We start from the raw sequence: 19,488 nt of genomic DNA on the forward strand, positions 1-19,488 counted from the left end.
TAGGTATTCATAAAGAGCTGGGTCTTTAGCTTTTTCTTAAAGGTGCAGAGGGACTCTGCAGATCACATGGAGTTTGGAAGTTCATTCCACCACCGGGGGGCGACAGAGGAGAAGAGTCTAGTCAGAGACTTAGGACCCTGTTGTGAAGGTTGGATCAGACGCCTTTCATTGGCAGAGCGTAGAGGGGGGAGGGAGTGTAGACCTGGATCAGAGAGTTAAAGTAAGGAGACGTTTTTGTGTCTGTTTTGTAAGCGAGCAGCAGAGTTTTAAATTTGATGCGAGCAGTAACTGGGAGCCAGTGTAAGGAGATGTGCTGTTTCAATCTGAGTGTAAAAGCTCAAATCGTCTGTGTGTAACTTAATTAAAGCTGTTTAAAAGAGGAACTTCAATTCTATCTGCAGACATGTAACGATACCTCGCAGTACAAGTAAAAGCCATAAAATATGGACCATTTAAATCAGTTGGACAAAATATATATATTGCAATTCTCCTTTTCAACCAGCAGAAGGCGCTGCCTGCTTTCAGCTTCTCTTGTAGAAATGTTGTGTTGGATCAGACCGAGGCCATTTTATTGTATAGGTAGGTTTTATTTTAGGTAGAGCACTTACATAATTTGGGCCTGAGAGGCTTCCGTTGAGAGCAGCAACAGAAGATGTTGGCGAGCGCCGGCGTGTGTTGGCGAGCGCTGGAGGTGTTGTTGTAGTCGGCTCGACTCTCAGGTGGACGAGGGAAGTACACAGATAAATATTTGAAGCAGAGAGCAGCAGGTGAGCCAAGACATCCCCCAGCCTCCCTCCAATCGCATGTTACATGCTTTCTCTCACACACACACACACACACACACACACACACACGGACACACACACACACACGGACACACACACACACACACACACACACACACACACACACACACACACACACACACACACACACACACACACACTGAAGCAGCCAGGTGGCTAACACGCTGGCCGGACAGACCGTCCTGAGACTAAGAGAGACCGGAGTTATGGGATTTGAGTGTGTGTGTGTGTGTGTGTGTGTGTGTGTGTGTGTGTGTGAAGTGGGTTCACAGCGTGAGAGCGAGAGATGAGCGAGAGTGGGGGGACGGTACAGTCAACGCTCAGAGGTCCAAACTGCTCCAACCCTCACACACGCACGCTAAGAAACCGATCTAAGAGGCAGGGTCATATTTGTCCCAGTCAGTCTCCGCTCAGATGCCCCCCCCCCCCCCCCCCCCCCCCAACTTCAGTGGATTGTTTCTTTTTTTCTTTGGAAGCTCAAACTGAGGGGTCAAAGGTCAAAGCCTTTGTTTAAATCTCACATATATTTTTATCCCTGCACAGGTTATGTACATTTCTTACATTTCTTGTATAAATCTATTTTTAATTGATCTAATTGATCTATAAAAGTTTAAGTTTGATTCATCTAGGGGTATTCTTTACATCTTTTTTTTGGGTGTCCGACTTTCATGTCCGATCAATGGAGTTAATGAGCAGATTAATAATCATTAGTGGAAGTCGTGGACGTGCTGAAAGATGCAGACGTCTTTTTAAAAACATCATGACTCATATTCACACAAACATTTCGACATATATGTGTGTTTTTATTTTTATAGGAAGCTTTCCTTTATTAAACATAAAGATACTTAAAGATGTTTTTAAAGCTTCTCAGTCAGTCTCACTCTGAGTCTGCTGATTATAACACATGACAAGAGTGACATCTGGTGGTGAACACACAGAACTGCACCTCTGAGAGTCTCAAATTAATAATGAAAGGAAATGCAGCCCCCTGCAAGAAACTCATCGGCACAAGATAAATGTGTCAAAAAGCAACTTTATTCATGATTCATAAATCAGTTCATGAGGTCTTTAATGGCGACAAGGTTCAAAACACACACACACACACACACAAACACACACACACACACACACACACACGCACACACACACCAATCTAAAAACATTGGCATCAGTTTTCACTTCACTCCGTTCTGCCTGACTCAACTTTAAAACCACAACACAGACAGAAACAATATTTAATAATCACAGTGACCACTCTAAAACCAATATTTACAAATCACCTCAATAAACAAAACACATGAACCAATCACGCGGCAACACAGAGACGCTTTCACCCCCAACTGAGTGTCCAACATCAACACACAGCATCCTGCAGTTCCTTCCTACCTCTACATTTGGCCTCAATTTGGCGCGCAAATGTCGCCTCAAATGCGTCCATGAAGCATGATCCCTAAAGCTTGACGCTTCTTTATGACCTCAGCAGCAGCGCACACGGACATTACCTGTGACCACCCACCCAGGGCAGCTCTGCCTTTCTATAAGGAAGTTCCTTCTTTTTTTGTATGTGTGTGTTAACATTTGTTGTTTTTTGCAACATTTCTGGATGTTACAAATATTATTTTACCTCATTGTTGCATGAAACTGAAAAAATTAATAAAATCATACGAGGTTCAAAGATTAAAAATAATGAAATCTTAAAATAATCCGTCACATTTCATCAAAGTATCGAGTGAATTGGATGTCTGAATTTAAACTTTTATGGCCGATTCTCCCTTAGAAATAAAAAGTGTCTCACTGAGAATAAAATAAAGGATAAAAAATCGAGTAAAAATATTGTCCTCCTGTTGGGTAACCAGCTGCTAAAAGTCTTGTGGTGCGTTCAGGTGCAACGCGTGGACCGGACGCCTCCCAGTCTGACCACCAGGAGGAGCCCCAGCACCGTGGTGGACCTGGGCGGCGGTCGATACGGCGTCTTCATCACCTCCAAACACCTGCAGGCCTCGGACCCCGACAGCCCCGCGGAGGAGCTGGAGTTCTCCATCACCAGACCGCCTCACTTCGGATACCTGGAGAACGCTGTCACAGGTGAGCCGAGCCGTTACCTAGCAACAGATTAACACTCCAGTATCGGGAGAGAATAGTAACGTTCCTCATGAAGACTCTTTCTGTTCTCACAGGAGCTTACATTAAAGGTCGTTTCACGCAGCGGGACGTGGACCAGCGTGCCGTCGTGTTCATCCTCCCCGTCGATATGGAGGTGACGGCCGACAGCTTCGAGTTCCGCCTCATTGACCCGGCAGGAAACATGGCGCTGCCCGAGATGTGGGTTTGTAGAAAGACACAAAACAGTTTAATACGCTGAATCTACGTGTTAAAAATACAAACGAGTATCTTACCAACTCGGCTTCTTCAGAATTGAAGCTCAGTGATCGAACCAGGAAGTAACCAGCGCCGACCTTCAGCTTGTGTCACTCAGAAATACTTAAAAACTTGTGACAATATGAAGGATTCAGCTGTGTGTCTCCTGCAGACTGGACCTGTCCTGGTCTCGGGTGGAGTTGTCGGTGACCTGCTACCGAACCTGTGAGACGGCGGGGACGCTTCAGATCCAAATCCAACGCAGCGGAAAGAGCGTCGACCCGGCGTACATAGCTATCCAGGTACCTTGTCTCTTGGTTTAAAGGAAGATTAACGTCATTATAAATCGAAATCATTGCTCGGTTCTTCTTTAACATGTTTGTTCACACAGGTGGAGGAGGGATCGGCCAAACCCGGCAGAGATTTCACCCACAGCACAGCCGCTCTCATCCAGTTTGACCCAGGTCAGGACTCTGTTTGGCTTCTTTTACAGGCTGTTTCTGTGTCTGTACCTTTAAATATGTAAATGAGCTGTGTCTGACCACGCCCCCTCTCTGGAAGGGCTCGGGTGTACTCGGTCTTTCTCCGTCCATGTCCTATTGTTTATGGTGAGAAGGCAGACTCAGAGGGCAGAACAAACACCTAACTGTGGGGGAGGGGCTACTGCCCTTTGTGATGTCATGAAGGGAAAATCTCCAAACAGCCTGTTTGAGCACACATTTTCTGAAAAGTGGAGCAGACAGAAGATGGAGAGGATGGACTTTTCTCATCATTGGGGGGTTTGTAGACGGACTAGAGACACATGTTAGAGTTAGAGGAACATGGGGAAGATGTGACCTTTAAATCAACATGCCTGCATCATTCGGTAAAACCTTCTGTGTTCAGGAGTCAGCGTGAAAACCTGGAACATCTACCTGATAGACGACGGTCTGGAGGAAAATCACGAGACTTTCACTGTCACCCTGAAAAATCCGAAAAACGCCGTCCTGGGACAGAGGACCTCCGCCAGGGTTGAGATCATCGACCCCAGGGGAGGTAAATAAAAATCAACTCCTAAACTGTCAAAGACCAAATCTATTTTTAAATCTCCCCCTTAATTTGTTAAATGTAAATGTTTGTGTTTAGATATCGATGTTCAGAACAGGACGAGCTAAGGTTTGAGTTTGTTGGTTGTTGGTTGATTGTTGATCTTCTTTTAGAAGGAACTTATTTAATCATAGACGAGCTGTAAATAAGACAGAGTATAAGAGTCACATGAAAGTAAAAAAACCCTGAGATTTAAAGATTTTGAGTCGTAATAATATGAGAACAATGTCTGCCGACGTATCTGCGCAAAGCATGGAAAAAAGTTGTAGGACACGCCCACTCCGGCAGCTTTTTCAAGGACAGATTGCCTGGAGCAACCTTTTAGTTTGGAGTAGTTAAAAGAAAGAACTCTCTCTCTTTGGTATATTCAAGGACGGTGCGATCCAGACGACCTGAGGGTGGAGGAGGAGGAGAAGCGGCTCCCTCCTCCTCGCCTCCCTGATCCCCCCAGGCTGAGGGAGGAAGAGGACCCTGTCACAGACATCGAGGCAGAGCTGCTGTGGGAGAACCAGCCTCACCCTCCTCGAGGAGACGTCCCAAACCGCCGGCCCTACCTGGACTATGGAGAGGGAGAACCCCAGGACCAGGCAGCCCCCGGTTACACCCACATCCACCCCCAAAGCAGGCAGCAGCCAGGGACCGGGAACACCGGACACAGGGTCAGAGAAGGAGGATTAAAGGTGAGTGTGATCCTCTACTCCTGTTTGTTCTTAGGGACTTTTATATTATCTATGTATACTTACATGTGCTGTTTTATATTTTTAACCCCTTTGCTGCTGTTCAGGTCCATCTGTCAGGAGAGAGGAGGTCTGAGGAGAAGGTGTGGACGGTAAGATTCAGTTTATCCACACACACACACACACACACACACACACACACGCACACACGCACACACACACACACACACAGACACACACAGGGTTAATATGTTTCTGCTCCTTCATCAGTTCCACAGTATGACTCCTCTCCGGCTGGAGGAGCTGAAGCCGGGTGATGTCGGGTGGAGTCGCTGGTCTCACAGTCGCCTCCTGCAGGAGCTCCCGGTTGGTGACCCTCCTCAGATGGATCATCCAGAACCCAGAAACCAGCCAGAGCTACGCCAGCGCAAGGTACACACACAAACACACACATGCAAATTTATTTTCAGTTTTCTGCTTGAATCCACTGGACTTCAAAGTAATTCTGCTTAACAGAGACAAACATGTTTCTTCCAACTACAGACCAGGATCCTTGCCTCCACAGTTTTCAAGAATATTAGAGAAATTATTTGAAACCAGTTTAGAAACATTTATAGACAGGTTTATACTTGGGTTAGTTTAAGCAGCAGTCAGTATGGATTTAGGATCAATCACTACACATCAGTGGCACTTAACCAAACAAATATCCAGTGCAATAGAGAATAAGAAGTTTTAAGTAAGCACCTTTGTTGACTTTAAAAAAGCATTTGACACCATTGATCATTCCAGTGTTGTAGTACTCGATACAACAAAAATCGAAATCGAAAGCATTTTTACTCAGTCTTTTCTCGGTCTCAGACTTGGCAGACTATGGATTTAAAATAAGAACAGTCAAGACCACCACTGACAGGATACTAAACGCACCTTTCTAAAAGAACAAATATTTATCCCCCAGTTACAGCCGCAACCTTCCCGGTGTTACGGTCTATGAGAGACACGCCCCCTAAACGCAAGGTGATGATTTTACAGTGATATTTAGTTAATATGGTATCAGAGGGGTGGCACATCAATGGGTAGAAAGGTAATTAGAAAACAGAAGTATAATATAAAACCTGAACTATACAATATTAATTGTGGGGTACCTCAGGGCTCGATCCTTGGACCACAACTGTTTATTTTGGGTCACTTAAATAATTTTTCACATCCACTAATACAGGCTGCTCGTGTGTTAATGATGATTGTGTCTTTGTTTACTCAGACGGGGAAGTCGGTCACCAGCTCGTGTCCCGACGGTTGGACTCACTACAGGAGACGCTGCTACGTGGTCAGCACGTCTGTGGCGAGCTGGGGCAGTGCAGAGAGGACCTGCTCGCTGCTGTAAACACAAACACACTTTTATTTTTACTTTGACCTTTACATGTTTCCTTTAAAGTAATGCATTAATTTCAGACCTTAATCATTGTGATTAACTAGTTGATGCTGACAGCCTGACTTTAAATCATAGACTGTATTTAAAAAGTGAATTTAAAAGACTAAAAGGCAGAGGCCTGCATCTCTTATGTTTTTCTGCCTGCACATGCATCCCATTTCACTTCCCCTCTGTTGTTTCTATAAGTGCGAGGACTCCTCTAGATGTGTGTTTTGATTGTTGTTCTAATGTTTGTGTTCAGATTTAACAGCAGCCTGACCAGCGTGCGCTCCAGAAGAGACATGACCTGGCTGTGGAAGTTTGCAGGGAGGAAGCCATTTTGGATCGGTGAGTGATCAACAAAGTGCACAGTCAAAGCAGCAATATGTAACTTTTCCATCTTAAAAAAGTTGTTTCAAAGTCGATTTAATATTACGACAACGTTCAACGGGGAGAATGGTGACTCTCTCATGTCCACAGAGCGCCCCGCTCGCCTGTTTTCAGCACTATGTAACTTTGTCAGCGGGTCGAGGTCATCTGTTTAGCAGCTTTACCGGCTGCAGGAAGTCGTCTGACCCGAGTTCTGTCTCAGGTTTGAAACGAATAAATCAAAAAATCCATCTGACACAAAAAAAGTCGTCTCTACAGCGAGCTATAGACGAGACGCAGAGCCAGATTTTTACTGAATCTTGTCAGTCTACATGGCTCTTTTGCTTCTCACAACACAGAACCTGATCGTCAACAAATGCACGTTGTCTACGAGGAGGAGGAGTTAACAGCACTGTGTTTTACAACAGTGCAGCTATACTTAGAGAACTTTTGTCGTCACCAAAGTGCAGCAAACTGATTCCTATATATTGTTGCTTTAAACACCTGAAGAGATCTGAAATCAATTCTATTCTAACTGCTTCTACTTCAAGAACGTATTCACATTGTTGAAATTGGTTACCATTTTGTTTTTGTTGATATTTACAACCCTAGTGTTAGCCTTTGTCAGCCGTTACGTCCAGAAGATGTGTGTGACTCCTCTTCACGTTCCCCAGGTCTGTCTGGAGGTCCCGGTCGCTGGATGTGGGCTGACGGTCGCTCTGTGTCCTTCTCCAGACTGAGGGGGGCGCCGCCGGGCAGCAGTGAGTCCGACGTAGGCTCTGACTGCGTGCTGGTCGAAACGCCCCGAAGCTGGATCTCCACGAGCTGCTCCCCTGAAACCCAGCACACGTTTATCTGCTCCTCTTCGGCTCACACTCACTGAGACGCGCTCAGCTGATTCACTGCTACCCGTCCGTACAACCTCTGTGAACATGTTACATATTTAATGACACGCTACGATGCTGCTCTGTACATTAGTTTATATTTTTGTCATAATAAAGATTGATGCACAACCCAAAATGAGACTCTTTATTTAAGAACTAAAGACTATATTCTAGTCACAGAATGCTTCTACTTCCACTTTAAAACGGAGACCTTTCTGATTTTACTTACGTAGCCTACTTTTACTTCATAATAAACATTTTGCAGGAGATTTATTTGTAAATGTGGTTTTCTTTTACTTCAGTTGTCTTGCAAATACATCTTTTCTAAATCTGACTTTATTCTAAACTTCAGATATTTTTATCTTGTAAAATAATAACTGCATTAAATTACATATTTAACTTAAATTACTTCTCAGTTGCTGTGGATGAAGTCTGTAATGACAATTGAAATCATTAAAACTGAAACTCAACAGATAGAGCATTTCTTGTGACAAAACAGCTTTTAGAAAAATTATGTTTTGTTACGAGGAAAAGTCTTTAAAAATACAAGATCTTTCAAATGGACTGTAGCCTACAGAAATTTAATCCATGGCAATAGTCTGCAGAAGCATGTTTGTTGATGTTTAAGTTCTTCCTGGATTAATTTACTTTATAGTCCATAAGCAGTCTAGAAGTGTGGCCTAATAATCATCAGATGGCAGCATAACACCAACAACACTGCTCTGTTTCCAGAACTCAAGTCAATTTATTTTAGTAAATCAAACAGCAAGCAACACAATCAAACAAAAGTTAAAATGGATTATAGCCTAGAGTGCAGAAGATTTCGTCCTCGGACATCGGCTGAGAGAAGCAACCATTTAAAACCAGGTGAGTAAAATCATATTTATCTTTGTTATAATAACAAAATCCTGGATTATTGTGAATTTGAGATTGCAAGGGCCCGTTGTTTTTTTTAAAATAAAAACAATGAAAAGTTTGGCTACTCAATGTATAATAGTAAAAAACAACAACACTTTTACTGTGGCTAGTGTGTAGGCTACTAGCTTACAGCTTTGAAAAGGAAGGATGAGCTGAGACACAAAAACATCACTTGAGTATTTTTTATCTTGAGGAAATTATTCCATATCCTTTTTTCATTTGGAAAGCAGCATGTTTATAACCAAATACGTTCACTGTGTCTGTTTTTGTCACATTAACGTCTTGATTTCACTCCGGTTGCGGTTACCATATGTTGGGGTTGTATCAAGTCAACTTTGGTTATATTCTTTAATAATTATACTTAATTATTAATAATATAAATAAAATATCATTAAACTATGTTTAATCTCGTTTTGGGGCACCAACCTGTAATCAGGTAAATATAACCAAAATATCACTCAAATCAGTTATTTAATTACTAATATTATTAATAATGAATAACTATATTTAATAAATTGAAGGCGTGAAATCTGTACACAAAGCCTTCGCACCCAGCTTATATCACAATGCAAATACACCAGTAACCACAAACAACTGCTCTCTTAAATTATAACAGAATTTATTTAAACAAAGCAACATCAATCCAAAATCAATGAACTTAATTAAACAAATAACTATTATAAACTAATCTAAGCAACAAACATTATCAAGCAAAGGCTTGTGGAAAGGGTGTGAATGTAGGTGAGAGAGAGAGAGAGAGAGAGAGAGAGAGAGAGAGAGAGAGAGAGAGAGAGAGAGAGAGAGAGAGAGAGAGAGAGAGAGAGAGAGAGAGAGAGAGAGAGAGAGAGATTCGTACCCACGTGGTCGTTCACGATGGCGCAGACCTAACAAAGACCTGGGTGCGTGCACGTGTGGATGAAAGGGAGAGAGAAGGGGGGGGAAGATTACTTCGTCCCACGTGGTCGCCCTTCCGATGGCGCACACCTAACAAAGGCCTAAATGTGGCCTTAAGGTCTAAAAGAGACTGAGTTCGGCCCTACACAATCTGTGTCTCTGAGGCGTCTGGATAGCCGCGAGTGTATAGATCTCTGTGCGTAATGGCGCGGTGGTGGAGTTGGTCTCCAGATGTACGTTTACACAGGAATATGTGTGTATGTGTGTTCGTAGAAGGGGAAATAAAAGAGAATAAGAGAAATGCGTGCCTGAAGAGGCCGGATCACAGTCCGACTCCCGCGCCACAACTCGGAGTAATTCCCTTCATTCACAGAAACAAACCAATAGCCGAATTCAGGTTAATACGGCTTACACTGGCCTTTCTGATCAGAAGAGTAATACCCGGTTATAACGCTGTTACGCTAAACACATATAGGACGCAGCGGTCCGAAACAACAACAAGAGTTTTAAACAGTTAAAACTCAGGACGCAGGTCCAACAAAGATAAAAATGACAGTTTCTGCTTCGATCAACAATTGTTAAAAACACTCTCTAAAGCTAATTCTGCCCAGACCTAATTAAGCCTCACTTGTGAATCGCTTTGTCCGTGATTGGTGAAAAGAAAAGAGTCCGGCAATGGAGCAGATCTTCTGTCCGTCCTGGTGCAGAGGCGTCTGATGGCGGTGAGGGTCCCTTACGGCGAGAGCGGCTTCGTTGGTTCTCCGTCGAGTGGAAAGATGTCCTTTGATGTCCTTTCGTTGCAGGACGGAATAAGACCGTTATCTTTCTGATAATCTGTTATAGTCTGACGCTCTCCGAGAAACTGAGATGCGTTCACTGGACAATCCGAGCTCGGAATTTAGAACACTGCTGGCCGCGGATTACCTGCGCGCCAAAACTTAAAACAAAGGAAGATTGTTGCAGGAAACAGGAGATAAGCTTGGATCTCCGAGCACCAGAAGTCAGCGCGTGAAAGAGGTCGAGCAATGGAAGTCTTGGAGTTTTGTAGCCTGGCCTGCTCCATGGTGGGGGTCTACCTCAGGTCCCCTCCAATGAGGAGAGAGAGAGGTTCCGGTCCCCCCTTTACTTCACGCGTAGGTGTGAAGTACCGCAGGGGATTCTGGGATTAAGAGTCCTTTTAGGCCTCTTTGTGATCTCAGTGAATAACTCAAATGAGGCTTTTACAGAGGTGCAGGCCCAAGTCCATTGTTTGACTGTCCTAAGCCTGCGTGGCCCAACATCCCCCCTTTGTGGGATTGCGGGTCGCGGTCTTTAGGGCAAATAGGGCCAAAAAGTCCATGTGTTAGGAGACAAATGTTCAAATAGTTAGTGAGCAAAAGTCTATACATTTTGAGAGGCATTCGGTCTGGGCAGACACTGAGGCAAAGTCTGGGCAGACTGTCCAACTATGTCTAAAGCTAGGCATAAAACATAACCAGGCATTAGCAAAGCTTTGTTACTCAAGGTGCATTCTTTAACAAAACAAATGAAACAAACAGACAAGAGGAGGGGAGAAAGAGAAGAGTATAAGGTGTAGGTTTGTGGGCTAACTCCTAGCCTGGGCAGGAGTAAGCCTGTGGGAAGGTGTTTGTGGCGTGTAGGTGTGTAAATGTACATGTACATTATGTGCCTACCAATGTCAAAACACAAAACAGGGACTAGGAAACATTCATGTCGGTAGAGTGACATTGTTGTGTTTCTAGAGTGGAGGCTACACCCCCACTCCTACGTGGAGTTAGAATCAGGTTCTCTGTAAGCGAGGGAGTCCTTAGGGAGCTCGTAGGAACTCCGGTTATACCTACCCTTCTGTCTCAGACCACGGCCATCCCGAGAGTTCCGTTCGGATCTGGTAGTGATCAGTTCTCCAGGCTGGAACCTACTCTGTGGTTGAGTCCCACCTTCACCCCCCTGGCTCTGTTCTCTATTCTGCCGGTGATATGGTCTCTTATTCCTAGCACGAGGCAACTTGTTGCCCTCACGTGACACGTGACGTAAGCGTGTCTGCCAAACCGCCTGTGCGAATCTCTTGATCTCTTTCATACTAAGCTGATGTGTACGACTGTGCAGGGTGACATCTGAACGCACGCATCCATGCAGATTGTGCATGAAGATGGACTTGAAAGTTGGGTTCTCTTCCAAACCTGGAGCCTCACGTCCCTGGAAATATGCAGATCTTAGTCGCCAGTAATAATCTTTGGGGGCCTCGTGCTTCTGGTGCAAGACACTGAAAGCACTAAGAAGGGCAGATGCAGGGTCAATGTAAGTGGAGTATTCCTGGCGCAAAGCATTGCAGAGCGCAGAGTACTGGTATCTGATCTCAGGCTGAAGGGTAGTCATGAAGTTACGGACACTCTTGGAAGTTGTCTTCCAGATCAGCCTGAGTTTTTCTCTTGTGGATGCATCAGGTACCTCACTGAGACACAGGTTAATCTCTCTGAGGTAATCATCGATGCAGAGGTCTGAGTTATCTGGATCAAACCGCTCTACATCCTGTGCCATAGATTCAATGAGCCTTATGCGCATTCTTTGATCTCTGGGTAGAAGGGAACCATCCCAGTCATCTGAGGTTTGGATATTCCTCAGCCGTGAATCCTGCAATGGGAACCTACAGGTAGCAGGAGGGGGCCTGGTGTTATCTCTGCCTCTGGGGGCTGAGAAGTCACCCCCCTTCCTATGTGGTGATTCAAACCTGTGAAGGTGTGAAAGGGTGTCACAGTTGTCAGAGAACTGGGGCATTTCCCCAAGGAGCGGGGCTCCACAGTCAAAATCAGGGAAAACTAGACTTATTTCCTCAGTCCTTGGGTTATCCTGGCTGCTCGGTTCTTCACTGAGCTTTTTCAGCAGGGTTGTTTGATCTCTTAAGGGGCTTGGTCCAGGATCAGAGTCATATCCTGACGATATGTCTTGCTCCATGCTTACCTGTGCTCCCTGAATTAATTCAAACATGTCCAACACTTTCTGCTTGGCAGTTTGTAAGTGCTGACTAACAGATTTGTTTCCTTTCTGCAAGGATTGGACCTTTGGTGGGAGTGTCCCCATGAAATCACGGACACTCCTAGCCGTAGTCTTCCAGATCCGTTTCAGTTTTTCATGTGAGGACGCATGAGGCAGGTCAAGGAGACAATGGTCAACTTCTCTAAGGTAGTTGTTAATACTTGAATCTGGGCTATCTGGGTCAAAACACTTCAGATCTTTGGCCTGAGGTTCTATCTGCCTGGTTCGCAGGCCCTGACCCGAAGGCTGGCAAGGGTCGTCCGATTCGTCTGACGAATCGTAAGCCCTGTGGTTGTCACGGTAGTAGGGTTGTAACCGTGGCGGGGTTTGTGTTCGGCTCAGACGTGGCCGTCTATCGTGGGACAGGTAGCGTTCGGTGCCCAATTGGGCCTGTGTCTCCTCCCTGTCTCTAGGGGGGGTAAAGCCTCTCCTCCTGCGGGGTGAGGGTTCTCTTCGCTCAAAGTGTATTGCAGAACGCGGGGGCCCTTCATCTTTAATCATCCAGCTCTTTACCGGGTGGTCTGAGGACGTGGGCGCTTTTGTGCCTGGGTCGACCCGGCGGTGCCTTCCCCTCTCCTCCAGATCCTGCAACATGTCTGTCTCCCTCCTCCAGGGGCTTGTTTCAGTCTCCCATCCTTCGTCTGAGGTTTCCTCAGCTGATCTGGGGGCTGCAGTACTTATCTGCCTATCCTGAAATCTGGGTACCGTGTCACTTCGTTTCTTCTGTTCGGCCAGTTTGCTGCTTTCATGCAGTGTTTTATTCTCCTCCTGCAGGGCCTTGCAATTTTCCTGCAAGGTCTTTAGTTTATCCTGCATTCTTTCGAAGTCGTCCCGCAGGATCTGTCCTTCTTCTAGTACCCGGGCTAGCTGTTCCCGGTGTATCTCATTCTGCACATTTGATTTGTGCTGATAAAGGAGGAGAATTTCGCCAAGAACATCTGAAACTGTACGTGTTGGCTTCCCAGTTGGTTGATTTGCATATTCAACCAAGCCCTTTAGTCTCTTTTCACATGTGCTGAGGGTGTAGGAGTTCAGGCTGTCGAGCTCCTCTATAGGGAGGTGGATAAGATTAGCAACTACGTCTTGAAGGGGTGGATCATCTGATCCAAAGTGAGCTTTGGCCCATAGTTGATGTATGTCTTCTGCATACATTCTGTCTTTATTAGGGGTGAGCCTGGCTCTGTGGTTGACAAGATCAACTAGCTCTTATAACTTCTTATCACTAATGCTAATTGACTAGCTATATAGGTTGACACTCTCCTCTAAGGAGAGGTTCGTCAGACCGGCAGCAATTTCTTGCAGTGCTGCGTCGTCTGATCCAAAAGGAGTCTCAGCCCCCGACTCACCTAGGGTCTTGGTACACAAGAGCAAATCTTATCTAAGTTTCCCAACTGATCACTGCAGTCTATCCTGGAAGATAGGAGAGGGGATTCACACCTCAAGTCCTCAAAGGAAGGGAGGAACTCACACCTCTCAGACAGCTGGCTATGCAACAATGAAGTTACACTCTCATCTGGCCAAATGGCTCTCAAACAACAAGGAGCACCACAATCCTTTAGTAGAATACTTCAGGATCAAAATCTAGATTAATGCAACAAATCAAGTTCCTTGATAAAGTCACACTAGCTGCATCATTATGTCCAATTGTTGTATGGACCCAAAGGGGACAACAGTTATGGCTTTAACCATTAACTAACAACATACAACACAACTAAGCCACAGCTTGATGTCTGCTTTGCTTAAACCACAAAAATTTAAAGAAAATATCATTTTCTTCAGAAGGATCCTTTTTAGGATTTAAGTGCATTAACTGTGCAATAAAACTGGTTTCATAAAGCCTCACACGGGGCACCATTTGTTGGGGTTGTATCAAGTCAACTTTGGTTATATTCTTTAATAATTATACTTAATTAATAATATAAATAAAATATCATTAAACTATGATATTTATTTAAACAAAGCAACATCAATCCAAAATCAATGAACTTAATTAAACAAATAACTATTATAAACTAATCTAAGCAACAAACATTATCAAGCAAAGGCTTGTGGAAAGGGTGTGAATGTAGGTGTGTGAGAGAGAGAGAGAGAGAGAGAGAGAGAGAGAGATTCGTACCCACGTGGTCGTTCACGATGGCGCAGACCTAACAAAGACCTGGGTGCGTGCACGTGTGGATGAAAGGGAGAGAGAAGGGGGGGGAAGATTACTTCGTCCCACGTGGTCGCCCTTCCGATGGCGCACACCTAACAAAGGCCTAAATGTGGCCTTAAGGTCTAAAAGAGACTGAGTTCGGCCCTACACGATCTGTGTCTCTGAGGCGTCTGGATAGCCGCGAGTGTATAGATCTCTGTGCGTAATGGCGCGGTGGTGGAGTTGGTCTCCAGATGTACGTTTACACAGGAACATGTGTGTATGTGTGTTCGTAGAAGGGGAAATAAAAGAGAATAAGAGAAATGCGTGCCTGAAGAGGCCGGATCACAGTCCGACTCCCGCGCCACAACTCGGAGTAATTCCCTTCATTCACAGAAACAAACCAATAGCCGAATTCAGGTTAATACGGCTTACACTGGCCTTTCTGATCAGAAGAGTAATACCCGGTTATAACGCTGTTACGCTAAACACATATAGGACGCAGCGGTCCGAAACAACAACAAGAGTTTTAAACAGTTAAAACTCAGGACACAGGTCCAACAAAGATAAAAATGACAGTTTCTGCTTCGATCAACAATTGTTAAAAACACTCTCTAAAGCTAATTCTGCCCAGACCTAATTAAGCCTCACTTGTGAATCGCTTTGTCCGTGATTGGTGAAAGGAAAAGAGTCCGGCGATGGAGCAGATCTTCTGTCCGTCCTGGTGCAGAGGCGTCTGATGGCGGCGAGGGTCCCTTACGGCGAGAGCGGCTTCGTTGGTTCTCCGTCGAGTGGAAAGATGTCCTTTGATGTCCTTTCGTTGCAGGACGGAATTAGACCGTTATCTTTCTGATAATCTGTTATAGTCTGACGCTCTCCGAGAAACTGAGATGCGTTCACTGGACAATCCGAGCTCGGAATTTAGAACACTGCCGGCCGCGGATTACCTGCGCGCCAAAACTTAAAACAAAGGAAGATTGTTGCAGGAAACAGGAGATAAGCTTGGATCTCTGAGCACCAGAAGTCAGCGCGTGAAAGAGGTCGAGCAATGGAAGTCTTGGAGTTTTGTAGCCTGGCCTGCTCCATGGTGGGGGTCTACCTCAGGTCCCCTCCAATGAGGAGAGAGAGGTTCCGGTCCCCCCTTTACTTCACGCTTAGGTGTGAAGTACCGCAGGGGATTCTGGGATTAAGAGTCCTTTTAGGCCTCTTTGTGATCTCAGTGAATAACTCAAATGAGGCTTTTACAGAGGTGCAGGCCCAAGCCCATTGTTTGACTGTCCTAAGCCTGCGTGGCCCAACACATAGCAACAGAGTTTTTAAATAACGTATTGAAAACTGAATGAAAACAGCGTTTACCCACTTTTATGGAAGCTGTGGTCGAAGCATTATGTGACACTCAGGATACAAAATTTACTTTAACTGAAATATGCATTTATAAATAATGAATTATCAAAAAAACAAGATGTAACAAATTAAGGTGTACTGGGCTAATGTAGGTTAGACTCTTGACGCTGGTGGAGAATTCATTAAACACATGACACAGAATGTTGATAACCGGTTGTGTATTTCAAAGTTCAATTTTTAACAAATAACTAAAAACACTTTATCACTTAATCAAGGAAAATCCCACAATTTAAATAAAAGAAAATAGGCCTTCAATTAACAGATTCTTAAGGGCACCTTTTACCCTCCATACAACATATGCTAAATATTCCCAATTCTAAACGTATAAATCAATGCACCAAACACATGTGTCATGTGTGTGCAGATGTCCAACGAATTCAAATGTTTATTTAGGTAGAGGAAATCCTACCACACATCCTACCACACCCTTTGCAGATGTCCAACGAATTCAAATGTTTATTTAGGTAGGGGAAATTCTACCACACATCCTACCACACCCTTTGCAGATGTCCAACGAATTCAAATGTTTATTTAGGTAGAGGAAATCCTACCACACATCCTACCACACCCTTTAACCAGACAGCCAGGCTTGAGGCCTGCCTTTTGAGGGAATCTTGAGTCTTTTGAAGTTGCGCCTTTAGCTCGCCATCTTCTTTGCTCCGGCAATATGGCCTGACCAGTGTTCAGTCCTGAAACATTCCTCCTCAGCAGCAGCAGCAGCAGCAGCAGCACAGCAGCTCCTCAAGGGCTTGAAGTCTCAGTTCAGTTAAGTCCAGCTTTGTGTCCAGGGTTGTAAGCACAGTGTTTTTCTTTCAGAAGTTCTCCTTGACTGTTTTAGGAATGACTGTCCTGCTGCCTTCTGACTGACTCCTTGATTGGTTTCAATCAGGTGATTAGTGCACCTGGGGAAAGGGGGTAGATGCCTGTTGGCTGCAGACTGCATCCAATTGGCTCAGGATTTGAATGACAGATTCTGTTGTCCAATGTCAGCAGTGTTACAATTATCTGTCAGTATTTAATCAACTTTGTAAATGTATTGAATGCCTAAACATATTTAATGTCAAATGACTATTTAGTGAAATAATGAGGACTGCACTAGCTAGTTTTAAAGAAGAGTTATCTATCTGAGGCTAACTGATATGTCTGTTAAGTTCTGCATGTACGCCATTTTGAAAGAAAGACACTACAGCTTAACAAATACATTGGCTGTCTTTTGTTTATCACACATTCATGTTTGTAAAGCTGTATATTTAAGTATAATTATTAGTCTGTTACAGCCATGTTTGTAAGGCAAAATGCTTTAATTTGAGGTGAACATAGCATGCGTTAAATGATATTAACACATCAACGTTTAGACCAGGAAAGATTGTCTGTCCAGTTTGAATACAAGCTTTAATTATTGATTTCTGAAGATGGCATGATAGTAATTTTTGTGACATTATGAGTGACATCTCTGCTGCAATTCCTTAGTTTCTGAAGCTGGAATTTTACATTGTAAAGTTTAAAAATTGAATGTCTTTGTATTTTACCTGATTGGTGAATGTTGTTTTATTTGTTTTAAAGGTGCAGCAACATTACATCTGATGGTCTCCTTCATGACTCATTGATGACAACAGAGTTAAGGGAATTCCTTAAAGCACAGGTGAGTAGGTCAAAGGTCATTGATGTAAGGATTTTCTGGATTTTCCCCAATGACTTCAAACTAGAATAATCAGTTGATAAGTCAAATACATTCTGGGGAGATGTTCAACACAAGCTCTGCTGCATGAATGTACCATTTTTCATCAGTGACCAATATGAGCAATTAAGCAAAAAAAGCTTTTGGTAGGAATATGACCTAATAATCTGATTTGACCAGAGGCATTTCATAACACAACATTTACTCCACCTCCGGTGTTCTGAACACTGACAATAGGCGTCGAAGTTAAAGACTTTGTCCAGAATTAATCAATCACCAAAGCAACTGTCAACAGAATCTTATTTCAGTTGTTGTGTGATAAATCTATCCGTCCGTCCATCCATTATCTTCTGCTTATCCGGGGTTGGGTGGCAGTGGCGGCAGGCTAAGCAAGACGCCCCAGACGTCCCTCTACCCAGCAACGTTTTTCAGCTCCTCCTGGCTGTTCCCAAACCAAAAGGGATATAATCCCTCCAGCGAACTCTGGGTCTCCTCCCAATTGGTCGTGCCTGGAAGACCTCCTGAGGGAAGCGACCAGGAGGCATCCTAATCAGATGCCCGACCACCTCAGATGGCTTGTTTCGATGCAAAGGAGCAGCGGCTCTACTCCAAACTCCTGTCTGAATTAAAAACCTCCATGAAGCATAAATCTAAAAAGTACTCAAAATAAGTGGCTGGTCTGTGCCAGGACATGGGTCAAACTTTTCAACGTTAAATAAATCCTTCTCAAACATGGTTTCTGTCATTTCGATTAAAGGTATTAGCTTCAGCTTAGCTTTTGATGCACCATGCAATGAAAACGTTTGTTTCTGCTTCCAAATTTGGCTGTTAAAAAAGAAGCACATGAAAAAACTACAAATCCAACAAAGTGCTCTGTGAGTGGAAAGTATAGCAGCAACTAAAGGAACTTTGTGAATAAAAATGAATATCTGACACTTTGAGGCTGCTATAGTTTCACACATCAGTATGACGTCTACTTTATAGTAACTGAATAATACATCAAAAAACATTTCAAATCAAAACAAGTTTTTTCTGCATATTTTATGTCTGGACTTCTTTTTAGAGCTGAAAATACACTTCATACAGTAAAACCCTGATGTTTACAACAATTGAATACATTTTTTTCACTTTTGCTGGTCTTTCTTCTTGCCCTTACATGCTTTAAAGTTATACAGCACTCTAGTTCATACTCCGGATTTCCTGCATCTCTAAGCTAATGCGCACACATTATAAGATATTTTATTACCATAACTATACAGAAAAAAATTACAAAAGTGGACAACAACTATTTATAAAAGAAGACAAAGGATTGACTGTCTGTCTACGTGGAAGACTTGCAGATAGTGCTGGATTTCCATAAGCCCATGCCCGAGTCAGGCGGGTGAAGGTTGATGAGATGACTATAAACTTTGTCAACTGGAAAGACCTGCTGGCCTGCAACACCAAACTTTCTTAAGCTATACATGTGCATAAGAAGATGGGTGGGTAGAACATGCCAGTGCAGATGGTGGGTGATCCTAGCTGCAGAGCTGTCCCACATGCAGGCCTACATCCGTTCTGCTCCCGCCAGATTAACAGAGCCTCACTGCTGCAGACTCGCATCGACAACAAGCCAGACTTCCAAAACCTTTTTCAAGAAAGTCTTCCCTGAGACTGTCCATCTCGGTCGTCAGTAAAACTTGATTCACTTTTGTTTGTACAATTTACAACCTTCATTTATCCCACAAAGGAGAAATTTACAACAGTTTGGTGAATTCCCACACCTACAACAGGTAAGTACAAAAACTTTCTCAAATTTGATTGTTGTTAATGAAAGATTAAATCACAAAAACATGTAAACAC

The 19,488-nt window shown here is 43.9% G+C and overlaps 1 protein-coding gene across 1 annotated transcript in view; it reads left to right on the forward strand.

Annotated features, from left to right (window-relative positions):
• The window catches only part of frem1b (Fras1 related extracellular matrix 1b), a 42,737-nt gene extending 34,880 nt beyond the window's left edge, over positions 1 to 7,857 (forward strand). Inside the window, 11 exon segments of the mRNA XM_065956268.1 lie at positions 2,690 to 2,891; positions 2,984 to 3,128; positions 3,337 to 3,466; positions 3,556 to 3,628; positions 4,050 to 4,199; positions 4,623 to 4,930; positions 5,035 to 5,079; positions 5,198 to 5,359; positions 6,186 to 6,304; positions 6,598 to 6,683; positions 7,379 to 7,857. Of these exon segments, the coding sequence (XP_065812340.1) occupies positions 2,690 to 2,891; positions 2,984 to 3,128; positions 3,337 to 3,466; positions 3,556 to 3,628; positions 4,050 to 4,199; positions 4,623 to 4,930; positions 5,035 to 5,079; positions 5,198 to 5,359; positions 6,186 to 6,304; positions 6,598 to 6,683; positions 7,379 to 7,587 (1,629 nt within the window). The 3' untranslated portion in view covers positions 7,588 to 7,857.
• The last annotated feature ends 11,631 nt before the right edge of the window (positions 7,858 to 19,488 follow it).

This window comes from Labrus bergylta, chromosome 6 (assembly GCF_963930695.1).
Source record: "Labrus bergylta chromosome 6, fLabBer1.1, whole genome shotgun sequence".
Taxonomy (NCBI): domain Eukaryota; kingdom Metazoa; phylum Chordata; class Actinopteri; order Labriformes; family Labridae; genus Labrus; species Labrus bergylta.